This window comes from Chrysemys picta, chromosome 1 (assembly GCF_011386835.1).
Source record: "Chrysemys picta bellii isolate R12L10 chromosome 1, ASM1138683v2, whole genome shotgun sequence".
NCBI classification, from domain to species: domain Eukaryota; kingdom Metazoa; phylum Chordata; order Testudines; family Emydidae; genus Chrysemys; species Chrysemys picta.
In genome coordinates this window covers 144144710-144157966 of record NC_088791.1, presented here as the reverse complement: position 1 = coordinate 144157966, position 13257 = coordinate 144144710, and the positions used below count along the sequence as shown (strand labels likewise).

General features: G+C 48.4%; 1 protein-coding gene across 2 annotated transcripts; it reads right to left on the bottom strand.

Annotated features, from left to right (window-relative positions):
* Positions 1-483: 483 nt before the first annotated feature.
* Positions 484-12082, bottom strand: NOP2 (NOP2 nucleolar protein). Of its 2 annotated transcripts, none has more exons than XM_005291293.4 (17): positions 11961-12082; positions 10900-11018; positions 10195-10240; positions 9908-10011; positions 8054-8328; positions 7692-7735; positions 6861-7015; positions 6273-6472; positions 3599-3688; positions 3432-3519; positions 3163-3303; positions 2769-2908; positions 2425-2514; positions 1586-1708; positions 1387-1484; positions 1149-1279; positions 484-997 (listed from the first exon to the last, which is right to left on the bottom strand). In XM_005291293.4, the coding sequence occupies exons 2-17, from the start codon at positions 11003-11005 to the stop codon at positions 762-764; spliced, it is 2067 nt and encodes a 688-aa protein (XP_005291350.2). In that variant the 5' UTR covers positions 11006-11018; positions 11961-12082; the 3' UTR covers positions 484-761. The 2 variants fall into 2 exon arrangements, with proteins under 2 accessions (XP_005291350.2, XP_023966921.2); XM_024111153.3 differs by having other exon boundaries at positions 11861-11994.
* Positions 12083-13257: the final 1175 nt, after the last annotated feature.

The following is a 13257-nucleotide window of genomic DNA, read 5'->3' as shown; positions in this document are numbered from 1 at the left end:
GCAAAAAGGGCTTCCAGAGCACAGGGAGCTGTGCTGACATGTACTAGGCATAGGGCAGTTGCAGGGGTTTGAACGAAGGTTAATAGCCTTTCAGCAGAAGCAATTCCCTTCCATCCTTTGCTAGCCCCACTTACTGAGCCGCAGCAGCCAGAGGGTGGGTGAAGAGGCAACCAAACTGTACAAAACCCAGGCTGTAGGGCAGCCCCCATCACTGGCCCAGGAGTGAAAGAAAGGGGCACAAGGGAAAGGTTTGGGAAGGAGGAGTGAAGTGACTGAAGATTGGGAAACAGGAGGGTCAGAATAAGGGCAGGACAGAAAGCAAAGAGGCAACGAGGGAGAGTGATGGGAGGACAGAACAATGGAAGCCAAGTACAGAGGGAGAGGCCACAGTGCAGCACAAGAACAAATGGCTACAGCTGAACATTTACTGCAGGGTCCAGTTACACTGCATTGAAATAAATTCCTGCCTTAGACATGCAGGGAGAGAGAGAATTTGATCAATCTTTAATGAATTAGAATCTATCAATCCAGTACCCCAACCCCATGCTGGGGGAAGTACACTGGGCTGCAAGAATAAAGTCCAAAAAATGCTCCCTCTATAGGGGCAATAGTTGTCCCAGACACTCACTGCACAAGATGGCGAAAAACAACCCTACATGGGTGGAATCTGGAGAGTCCCTGACCTTCAGCCTTCAAGGAGAATGCCCCATCCCTGCAACTCTCATGGAATCAGACACCAAAGCCCAAAGAGGCAGTCGCTCTTATTGTCTATTCCGGTGCACTCTATGCTGCTTCCTGGCAGGTGGCCGAGTTCCTAGACGCCGGGGAGAGGGCCTCTTATGCCTTTGCACAGAACCTCCCTTTGAAGGGGGCTGCTGCTGCTTCTTCTGCCCCATGGTGACTTTCAACCTCTCAAGTTTCTTCCTTTTAAGCTGTGGCTCTGCAGCTACTTCCGGAGCAGATGCTGAACTTGCTGTTTCCACAGTAGATTCCTCATCTAGAAGAAGAAACAAGAGTCAGAGAGGAAAGTGCAGAAGATGTTGTGGTGAGCAAGCAGTGCTGCCTGGATGGAGAGCTCTCTGCTGCTCCAAACCAGCCAGCACTGTACATGAGCAAGATAGCATAGTGCAGCTCTGGAGTTCAGTTACCTTTCTGCATTTTAGGGATGGCATTAGAAAATTTCTTGAGCTTGGCGATGAAGAACCCATCCATGTTGTGGGTGTGAGGGTAGAAACGCTGTGTGGATTTGAGGGATGGGTGGAAGCGACGGTCCTTGAACCTGAGGGGAGAGAGAAGAGGAAATATTAGTTTCCCAATAGAAGTCTCAGGGCTAAAAACAGAGCAAGCTTCCCTCCTCCCCACAGCCCCCCGAGACTTAACACACACCTGGTGAATCCTTCCTTGCCAAAGTCCAGCCCTGTGGGCACCAAGCGAACATTGCGTTTCTTCAGGGCATAATCCACAACCCACTCATTCTCTTCCACCTGCGAGAGACCAAGCATTAGAGACAGACTCTGTGGAGACTCTCTGAATGAGAGCTCCCCCAGCACACGAGCCAGCTGCCTGACACCCAAAGGGAACTCACCATGATGGAGCAGGTACAGTACACTATGTAGCCCCCTGTCTCTGAGGCAGCATTGACTGAGTCAATAGCACTGAGAATCAGCTCCTTCTGCAGATGAGCACAACGCAGGATATCCCTCTCATCCTGAGAGACACAGAGGGGGTTAGAACACTTGAGCTATGCTGATCCACTCCTCCCCCTGGCCTAGCTCACTGTACCCTCTGTGCCTGCTGCAAATGGAGGTGTGATGAGAGCAAGAGCCACCAGTGGTGAGGTAGCAGGAGTCAGGTGGGCTTCTACCCCTAAATCTGGTCCCAGAACAGTGTGCGCAAGGGAGACAGGTCAATTTCTTCAGGTTTCTCTGGTCCAGACATCTTGGTGCAAGGACAAGAGTCCAGAAGCCCTGCTCTTCCATGGCCTGCAGGCAAGTTCACATCTCACTCTGTACCCTACACCAGCAGTTTTCAACCAGAGGCCCTCCGGAGGGGGGGCACAAGCAAGTTTCAGGGGGTCCACCAAAATAAACCAGAGATCAGGGCCAATGTTAAATTCACTGGGGCCCAGGGCAGAAAGCCGAAGCCCGAGCCCCTCCTCCTAGGGCTCAAGCAGAAGCCCAACCAACGTAGCTTGGTGGGGCCCCTTGTGGCTGGGCAATCGTTCTCTTTGCTACCCCCTAACACCGGCTCGGCCCTGGCTTTTAATCTACTGACAAACAATTGTTGCACAGGTGGACAATGGAATTTTTAATAGCATGTTGTGGGGGGCCTCAGAAGGAAAAATTTGAGAACCCCTGCACTACACCACAAATCACTCAAGCTCCTTCCCACTTCTCCTGAGCCGCCCCTGCCCAGGCTGCTCACCTTGTTGGTTTTGACAGCTGGGTCCTTGGAGATGACACCTGTGCCACTGCAGGGAGCATCAAGGAGGACACGGTCAAACCCACCCAGCACCTAGAGGTGGGTGGAGAGACAGAGGTCTTGGCCTCAATTCCATTGACAGGACAACAAGGGGAACAACAGAACAGCAGCAGAAAAGGGGAAGGGGGTGGGGAGAAGAGATGCCCCATTGCCTTCTCCCCCACCCCATGTGCATTCCTTTCTTGTGAGTCACCCACCCGCTGCACACAGTCAAGGAGAGCACAGGTGGATTCCATGAAGCCTTGTGATGGCCACAGCAAACATGAAACTACCCAGTGGCTGTGTACCTTGGGGAATTGGCGTCCATCGCAGTGGCTCAAGACAGCATTGGTGACTCCCAGACGGTGCAGATTCCCCACCACACTGCGCAGCCGCTCAGCACTGCTGTCGTTGGCCAGGATCACACCTGTGTTCTTCATCAGCTGAGCTGCCAGGGGATGAAGGTTACATCAAGACCCAGACAATGTGCAGCCCCACCACCTCCCAATCAGCAGGAGGAATAACCCCCCCCTCCCCTTCCCCAGTGGACCCCTCACTGCCTCTCCCTCCTACCAGGCAACCCATCCCCCAGCTTCCCCTATTTCCCTGCCCCCAGGTGTCCCCACAGACCTCTTTCCCCCAGGCTCTCCTCCCAAACTCCAGAGCCTTGGTCCCTCCCTCCCCCTCCCCCCAGTCAGGTACCTATGTAGCTGGTCTTGCCTCCTGGGGCACAGCACATGTCCAGGATGCGTTCATTCTCTTGGGGGGCCAGAGCCATGACAGGGAGGAGGCTGGAAGCTCCTTGTAGCATGTAGTGTCCAGCCAGGTACTCAGGGGTGGCACCTTGGAGGGGGTGGAGGGGAGGGGAGAGAAAGAGAGGAGGGATGAAGAACAGAGCCATGAGAAGAGGAAAAGCAGCTAAAAAATGAGTCAGTCAGCTCAGCCCTGTGAAGGGAGGGTCAGTTTCTCACCGATGGGCACAGAGGAGTCGTAGACAACAAGCCCAGTTTTCGACCACTTCCCCAGAGGGTCAAGATTCACACCGCGATTAATCAGAGCCTGAAGGATGAAGACAGAGGGGTGAGATCTTTGCTCCATAACTGGGACAGAGGTTGAGGGACCATGATGCTTTGCTAACCTGTGCCAGGTCTCGTCGCCGTGTTTTCAGTGTGTTGGTACGAAGCGTCATGGGGCGAGGAACCTCATTAGATTCTAAGAAGTTGACCAGCTGGAGATAGAGTCAGAGTTTAGGGCCAGAAGGCACCACCAGATCACCTAGTCTGTCTTCCTGTACATCACAGACCACCAACCCCTCCCACTACTTGCACGCTATGCCCAACAACCAAAATTAGAGTAAAGTATTACAACTGTCAGGAGACTAGACTGTTGTGTGCTACAAGCAGAGAACGGGGGAACCAAGATGACCAATGCCTGAGGCCTGTGCAGTGGCAGGGAAGCAATTACGGGAGATATACCCAGATAATCCTGGCAAATGATGCACACTCACATGCTGCAAAGGAAGACAAACCCTCCCTCCTGCTAGGTCACTGCTAATCTGAGCTGGGGGACAATTCCTTCCCAAACTCACATAAGGTGATCAATTAGACCCTGAGCATGTAGCAAGAACCAGTCAGCCAAGCACCAGAGAGACAATGATCAATACCACCTCCGAGCCTTGGCCCACCCTGTCCACTGCCCCTTCTCCAGCTGTGGCCATCTCTGATGCTTCAGAAGGAGGGGGAAGAAGAAAAAAAAAAACAACAAAAAAACCACACAGAATACATTGCCAGGGAGGGAGTCCCTTCCTGACCACTGCAGGTGACCAGCTGAAATCCTGAAGCATGAGATTTTAGAAACATCTGACATGAACCAGAAGGAACCTCCAGGACTGCTGAGACCTGCACCACGCCATATAATTCCACTGATAAATTTGTCCAACTCTCGTTTTCCCCCATAACTTCTAGAATCTGTTCCAGAACCTATCCTCTGATGGTTAGAAACCTCCTTCTAATTTCCAGCTTGAATTTGTTCACAGCCAGTTTATAGCCACTTGTTTTTGTGCCAACATTGTCCTTTAACTTAATAGCTCTTCACCCTCCCTGGTGTCTACCCCCTATGTATGTGTAATAGCGCAATCATATCCCCTCAGCCTTTGTTTTGCTAACAAGCCAAACTCTTCCAATTTCCTCTCATAAAATAAGCCAGGGGTCAGCAACCTTTCAGAAGTGGTGTGCCGAGTCTTCATTTATTCACTCTAATTTAAGGTTTCGCGTGCCAGTAATACCTTTTAATGTTTTTAGAAGGTCTCTTTCTATAAGTCTATAATATATAAGTAAACTGTTGTATGTAAAACATTTTAAAAACCTTATTTACTTAAGAAGCTTCATTTAAAATTAAATTAAAATGCAGAGCCCCCCCGGACTGGCGGCCAGGACCCGGGCAGTGCGAGTGCCATTGAAAATCAGCTCGCGTGCCATAGGTTGCCTACCCCTGAGATAAGCCCTCCATTCCCCGTTTAAATTAATCTTTTTTGAACATGGGTGACCATAACTGTACACAACATTCCATATGAGGTCTCACTAGTGCCTTGTATTATGGCATTAATACTTCCCTATCTTTACTGGAAATACCTTGCCTCACATCCTAGCCTTTTTCACAGCCGCATCATGTTGGTGGCTCAGTCACCTTTGATCGGCCCATACACCCAAGTCGCTCTCCTCCTCTGTTGCTTCCAACTGATGAGCGCCCAGCTTATAGCAGACATTCTTATTAGACCCTATGTGCATGAACTTGCACTTTGTACTATTAAATTTCATCCCGTTTCTGTTACTCCAGTTTTTAAGGTCATCCTGTTCCTGTATAATATTCTGAACCTCCTCTGTATTGACCATGTCTCCCAACTTTAGCAGCAGCAAATTTCATTAGCACTCTATTTTTTGTGCCAAAGTCATTAATAAAAATATTAAAATATGAGAGGTCCCAAAACCAATCCTTGAGGAACTCCATCAGTAACCCCAGTCCAGTCCGATAGTTCACCTTTCAGCACAACTTGTTGCCTTCTCTGCTTTAGCCAGTTCCTTATCCACCTGACAATGGTTCGACTGATCCCCATCTTTCCTAATTTAACTAACAATGTTCCATGTGGTACCGTGTCAAACATTTTACCAAAGCCCAGGAATATTAGATCTATTTAGATAAATTTAATTGTTCTTTTCTTCACAATTTGCTCTAAAGCCCTGCATGCTACTGAGGTCAGACTACAACAGGGGTCGGCAACCTTTCAGAAGTGGTGTGCCGAGTCTTCATTTATTCACTCTGAGTTAAGGTTTCGCGTGCCAGTAATACATTTTAACGTTTTTAGAAGGTCTCTTTCTATAAGGCTATAATATATAACTAAACTATTGTTGTATGTAAAGCAAATAAGGTTTTTAAAATGTTTAAGAAGCTTCATTTAAAATTAAATTAAAATGCAGAGCCCCCCAGACTGGTGGCCAGGACCCGGGCAGTGTGAGTGCCACTGAAAATCAGCTTGCGTGCTGCCTTTGGCATATGTGCCATAGGTTGCCTACCCCTGGACTACAAGGTCTGTAATCGCCCAGGTTACTTTCTTCCCCCTTTCTTAAATACAGGTACCGTAGCTATTCTCCAGGGGAGGAAGGGGAGAAAAGAAAATGAGATAAAGAACAGGCGAAGGCAGCAAGGAAGTCAGGCCCATATCTGGGAATTGGGTGGGCAGACGGGTGAACACCAGTCAGTGTGGATGTAGGCTGGGTGAATCCAGAAGCATACCTGGACCTGGGCGGGGTTCATACCTCAGGGAGAGGGAAGAGCTCCATGAGCTTCTTTAGCAAGAAGTCACTGTAGGAATAGTAGACAGCAAGGTCCTGGCGTAGCAATGCGAGGTACTCCTGCCGGGCACGTCCTGCCTCCCGCTTCACCCTGAAGTCCTGCAGCACCTCCACATTCTCCTTGATACGTTGATGAACGAGGTGCAGGTCAGGTGGCTCAGCAGGTAATGAGGCAGTTAAGGAATCAAGAAAAAGAAGAGTCACACGACCCTGGGCATTGCTCAAATGTGAATATTGTGTGCATACCATGACATGCAATGCACAGGTGCCTCTAGAGCATGACTTTCAGGCTACACATATGGCATCACAAATGCCTCTGCTGTTATGCTGGAGTGTGCTAGTTCCCCTCTCCCCCCAATGACACACAAGCGCAATCGAACACATGCAGGTGGTATGGCTCCTGTGATACACTAGTGCAGCCTATCATAACCAATACACCTCCGCTATGCAACACACACGTACAACCCAACATGGTTCTGTGCAAGAGTGTGGGTGCTCAAGCTGTGTACACAGCACAGATATGTGCACCACACACGTTAGAGGGAAGGATATTCTCTCTCTCGATCTCCTCACCACTGGGTAACACAAATTGCTCATCTATCTCCATATTGAGCTGCAGGTCCGTGTCCTCCTCTTCCTCCTGCCCCTTGCTTCGGCTGCTCACCCACTCCTCTTCATCTTCACTGTCATCCTCACTGAGGCCCTCCCTGAGCACAAGAGAGGGAAGGGTTTGCATTTAAGCATGAGAACCTTCCATCCTCTCCCTCCCCGCAAGTAAGGAGAGAAGTGCCACAGAGAAGTGTCCAGTTCTGGTGCCCACAATTCCAGAAGGATGGTGATAAATTGGAGAGGGTTCAGAAGAGCCATGAGAATGATGCAAGGATTATATAACCTGCTTTCTATTGATTGTTAAGCTAAATACATAGCCTCAAAGAGACAGTTAAGGGGTGACTTGATTACAATTTATAAATACCTACAGGGGGAACAAATATGTAATAATGGGCTCTTCAACCTAGCAGAGAAAGGCATAACACAACCCAGTGGCTGGAAGCTGAAGCTAGAGAAATCTAGATTGGAAATAAGGAGTACATTTTAATGGTGAGAATAATTAGTCACTGGAACAATTTAGCAAGGGTCGTGGTGGATTCTCCACCACTGGCAATTTTTAAATTAAGATTGGATGTTTGTCTAAAGAACATGCTCTTGGAATTATTTTGGAGAAGTTCTATGGCCTGTGTTAACACAGGGGGTCAGACTGGATGACCACAGTGGTCCCTTTTGGCCTTGGAATCTAGGCATGCTAGAAATGTGGGGGGATGGAAGAGACAGCCTCACCACAGCCTAGGAGAGAACCTGCTGGCCTCCAGCTCCTGAAACCCTCACCTGCCAGACTTCTGCTTCCGGGCGGCTTGTTCGATGGGCAGCAGCTAAGAGAGTCATGGGAGAGTTAATGAAACTATGGCATCAGATGGCAGCTCCCTGCCACCCCCATTCCTGCCCCGTAAAACCCACTCACTCTATGCGATAGCACCAGCAGCAGATGAAGGCAGGAGCAAGTACTCTATGCCTGGACCCATCTCCACTCTTGAGGTCTCTCTCACATGGGGATAAAGCCTTTCAACTCCTCCCACCCACCCCAGGCATCCTCCATCTCAGTGATAAGGTCATGATGTCTGAGCCCCGTACTACCCCCAGCTGGGGAAGTCTCAAGTGTTTATTGTGACATGAAAGTCAGGAGTTCCTACCTCCTCTTCCTCAGAGGACGAAGCTCCATAATCATCCACCATCTCCTCATTGCTCCCGTCATCCCCCATGTTCTCCCAGGCATCTACATCCTCATCTCCCTCACTTTCACTGGACTCCAAACGCTCTTCTTCATTATCCCCAGCAGGCTGTGATCTCTTGGCTGGAGTTAGCGAAAGTGAGCATCTGTCATTGCACCCAAGCTGAGGGTGCCGAGAGGCTCCTTCTGCTGGCCCCCTGGATTTTCCTCCTTTCTGTGGGGATGGCTGCTCTGCAACTGCAGGCAGAAGAAAAGGTTAATGATTTGCAACAACCCTCAAAACCATCTTGTCCTGTTCATTGCAAAATAAGAGGGCTGGGAATTCTGCATTCTAACCTCTAGCTAGAAGGGCCAGTTAATTCTCTGTACTTCAGTTTCCTGACATACAGTCAATGGGGATTTATGATACACATCCCTTTTTCACAGGTCTAATACTGAATTTTTTACATTCTATTTATTTGTTATATTTCTCTTGCTTATTTCCAAGTTAGATTCTTATACTACACCTACCAGCATAACACCAGAGCACCTTTCACAATGCGTTACGTAGAGCAGCTAACATTGGTTACATGTAGTTCCTTTCTCTGTTCCTTCCTTTTTCCAAGGGGGAAAAAAACTTTTTTTTTTTTTTTTTTAAATATATGATGTGGTAGGAGTTTGTATTAGTGAAGGCAGGTCACAAAAGCATGTCCTATACTTGTAATGGAAAATAGTGAGGTTTACAGTAGTTAAGGGAAGGATGGTCTTGTAGAAGGTGGCACTGGATTAGGACTCTGCAGATCTGGGTTAAGTTCCTGACATCACCATAGACTGTGTGTCTCTGAACCTGTCTCAATTTCCAAATGTAAAATGGGGGTCACAGTATTTTTGTTTATCTGTTTAGACTGTAATCTCAGAGTCAGGGAGTGCCTTTCATTATGATAGTGCAGCGTTTAGGACAATGAGGTTGTGATTTTGGTTGGGACCTTTAGGGTATGTCTACACTGCAGCTGGGAGTGTGCCTGCCAGCCTAGGCTCAAGTAAAAATAGCAGCGTACACACTGCAGCACGGAGAGAGGCTCAGACCACCACCCAAGCTCAGACCCAGGAGGGCGGGCAGGCTCTGACTTGCGGGGCTAGCCTGAGCCATCATCTGTGCTGTAATGTTTATGCTGCTATTTTTAGCAAGCAAGAATGAGCAGAGCTAGCACTACTCTGTCTACCTGGGCTGGGAGGCTCACTCGCAGCTGCAGCGTAGACATACTCTTCGGCACTGCCGTAAATACAAACTCTTCATTCTCCTCATTATTAAGTGGTTCTTGGATTCTGTGAAGATTTCTCTCTACACTTTTGGATTAGTCCCCAAAAATTCCCAGATCCTTCAGTGTATCCTGAGCCCAGGTTATTGTGCACCCTGAGGTCAAGGACTGTGACCATTGCATTTGAAGCCGTATTTTATGGTGAACCAGCATAGAAAGCAGAAAATAAGTCTGATGTGCATGCTCCCAGTGTTACTGAGGAGAGACAGTTTTAAAAACCCAGGTTTTACAAAATTTAATTTGAGCCAAAATTAAGTTATGGTGGTTACAAGGCACTTCTTAGTCCTGTGCAATGCATGTGTTTAAAACCCTAGCTACTAAAGATGCCCACAACACTCTGGAGGTCAGATGGGGGCAGTAGAAAGAGACGTCCACTGCTTAAAATGACTTAAGCGATGCCAGACTCCTGCTCTGCTCACAGCTGGGGATGAAAGTGAGATTTAAGAACTTAGAACATCCGGAACTCTTCATTAGAAAAATGCTTTTAAATGATTGAAGTCAACTTATTAAACACATACCTGTGTTGGTGCCATCCATTCCCCCCTTATCTGTTGGCTTCTTTAGCTGAAGCAGATTTTTCCTAGCTTGGGTTTTTCCTGACCCCATTCGTCTCTTTGCAGCCCTGAAAACACACGGACAAGTGAACAAAAGAATAAATGAACAGAAAAACCCTCTTACATCAGAGAGCCTAACAACTCCCTCTGACCCATCACAGCACTCTGACTTGGGTCTGCCAGATTGCAAATAGTGCCTTGGATTCTATCCACTCTAGAGGAGAAAATAATTTGTGTATTTGTACACTCACCTTTTTCGTGCATGGCTGGATAATTTGTTTCCACTGTTATCAGTAGCTAGAAACAAACAAAGATGACAGAAAATTAAGAAACTGGTAACAGGAGGAGGACAAACAATAGGATGATGTCCTTATGTGCAAAAGACTACTCCTGCTCCTGTTTTCTCTGCCAGCTCAGGACTCCAGCACCCTGTCTTGCTGAGCCAGCCACTCCTGTCTGGCTCTAACACAGACCCAGGGTCTGAATCACTTGTCCCAAAGCTGCAGGTTTACCTGAAAACAGCTCACAGTAGCGTGCTTGTCTCTAGCACTCAGATGCCCAACTCCCAATGGGGTCTAAACCCAGATAAATTTGTTTTACCCTGCATAAAGCTTATGCAGGGCAAACTCATAAATTGTTTGCCCTTTATAACACTGATAGAGAGATATGCACAGTTGTTTGCTCCCTCAGGTATTAATACATACTCTGAGTAAATTGCTAAATAAAAAGTGATTTTATTAAATACAGACAGTAGGATTTAAGTGGTTCAAAGTAGTAACATTTGTTAGTCTCTAAGGTGCCACAAGGTGCCACTCCTGTTCTTTTTGCGGATACAGACTAACACGGCTGCTACTCTGAAACCTGTCCTTATTTAAAAGCCCTTACAGGTGTGACTGCGTGTGGGGAGTGTGTGTGTGTGCGCGCGCAGAAAATGATACGGAAACAAAGACACTTACCTGGCGGAAGAAATTTGGCTAATTCTACCTCTGCTCCCTTCTGTTTGCGGGCTTTGCGCCCTGGGCCACGTTTTTCCTTCCTCAGTACATCAAGTTTGCGCCCCATAGTACTGTTCACTCTGTGGGGTAAGTAAAGGAAAAGGAAGGAAGGAAGGAAAATGAGATAAAAGAAAACAGAACAGACCCCACGCACACACATTTACTCATATGGCATGGCAACCTCAGGGGTGATTCCTTTAGGACAGTAGTTCTTCCAACTACCTGTCTCTGTCTGTCTCTAACACAGTGGTTCTCAACCAGGGGTACATGTGCCCCTGGGGCTACACAGAGGGCTTCCTGGGGGTACTTCAACTCACCTAGATATTTACCTAGTTTTACAACAGGCTACATAAAAATCACTAGTGAAGTCAGTACAAACTAAAATTTCATACAATGAGTTGTTTATACTGCTCTATCTACCATACACTGAAATATAAGTACAATATTTATATTTCAATTGATTTATAATTATATGGTAAAAATCAGAGTCTCAGCAATGTTTCTGTGTGCTGTAACACTTCTGTATTTTTATGGCTGATTTTGTAAGCTAGGAGTTTTTAAGTGAGGTGAAACTTGGGGGTACGGAAGACAAATCAGCCTCCTGACAGGGTAGTCTAGGAAGGTTGAGAACCACTGATCTAACACACTCCCCGTTCTAAGGTGTCTCTGGTTAAACCCCATCCCCCGTAACTCGTTTCTGAGCTCTCAAATCTCGCTGCCCAGAAACCACTTAGCTCAAGGTCTTCCCCAAACCCTCAGCCCTCCCGACCAGCCTCAGAGTGTTTCCCAGTTCAGACACAAGGAGCCCGCGGCTGGATCCCCCACTTCACGCCCCCTCCCCCCCAAAGGGCCGAGCTCTGCTGGAGCTTTCACCCCCAAGTTACCACGCCCGGCACGCCTGCACAAACCCCGGCCTCCCTACCCGCGCACGCTACCCCAGCTCCGAGCCAGGCTGGGGAGTGTGGACACGGGCAGAGCATCGGGCCCGAAGAGAACAGCAGCAGCCGTAACCCCACACCTACCTTCCGGCCCCACGTGCGCAGCGGCCACTTCCTGAGAAAGTCTTTGCGTAGCTTTCTCTCCACGCAGGCTCAGCCCGGCTCCTCCCTCGCCCTGGGATTGGCCAGACGCTTCTCCTCCTGCCACCCCGCCATTGGCTAGAATCGTCTCCTCCTACCCACTGATTAGGCAGCCGGCCCCCCGAACACACCCACACCCCTTCTTCCTCCAGCCGAGAAGTGAGGCGTAAGCAAAGCCCCTTACCGCAGTGGGGGTTGTTTGACTCGTTTCGGACTAAGGTAGGTGTAAATCTGGAGTGCAACCGCGATTCCAGAATAATTACATGTGCCAGACCAGACAGCCGTAAAAGCTGCAGGCTTAGTTTACCCTGCAACGTTAGGGCAGTATTGGTGTCAAGCAGGGTTCTAGAGAACCCCCGCTGTTGGCCTAGCTAGGCTAACCCCAGCCATGTCAAGGGAAGAGGCTTTATTGACTTACCCAGCTGTTTGGGGAGGTGATGTACTTACATTCACAGAAAGTTGTGGCAGCATAGGCTCCAGCTACATAACACAGCTAAGCTGCTCTAGCTCTGCTGGCAGAGGCTCTATGGCATAGATTTACCCCATTTGTTCAAACGTGCCTTAGGCTACCATTGCAGGAGCCTGTATTGACTTAAGCTCCTTTACATTCACACATGCCTTCTGGAGCTTTAAGCTCAGATTTTTCTAAACAGGGGGTAGAGCTAAAATCTTTACTATTAGACAGTTGAGAGTGTGCTGTATTCACTTCTGTCCAAACATCACATACACCTCTACCCCGATATAACACAGCCTGATATAACACAAATTCCGATACAACACGGTAAAGCAGTGCTCCAGGGAGGGCAGGGCTGCGCACTCCCATGGATCACAGCAAGTTCGATACAACGTGGCTTCACCTTTAACACAGTAAGCTCTTTTGGCTCCCGTGGACAGTGTTATATCAGGGTAGAGGTGTACAATAAGATTAACAGAAGTTATGAGATAGCAACACTTATTTGTCCCAACAACTGCTCCAGAATTTTTTTTTGGGGGGGGGGGGGGGGTAAATGTGCACACTTATGTATTTATTTGCCAGATCAGAACAAATTACCACACTCTGCTCCAAAAATGGCAAGGTGGGGCACTATCAAGCCTAAGTCTGGCCCTGCTAAAAGCCGAGCCAAGCAGGCAGCTCTGGCCAGGCCTGTGCTGATAGCAGTAGCCCTAGCAGCACATGACTCAATATGGGGGAGAAGACAGTAGCCAGAGATCAGAGACTGGGTGTAGCTATAAAGCGCTC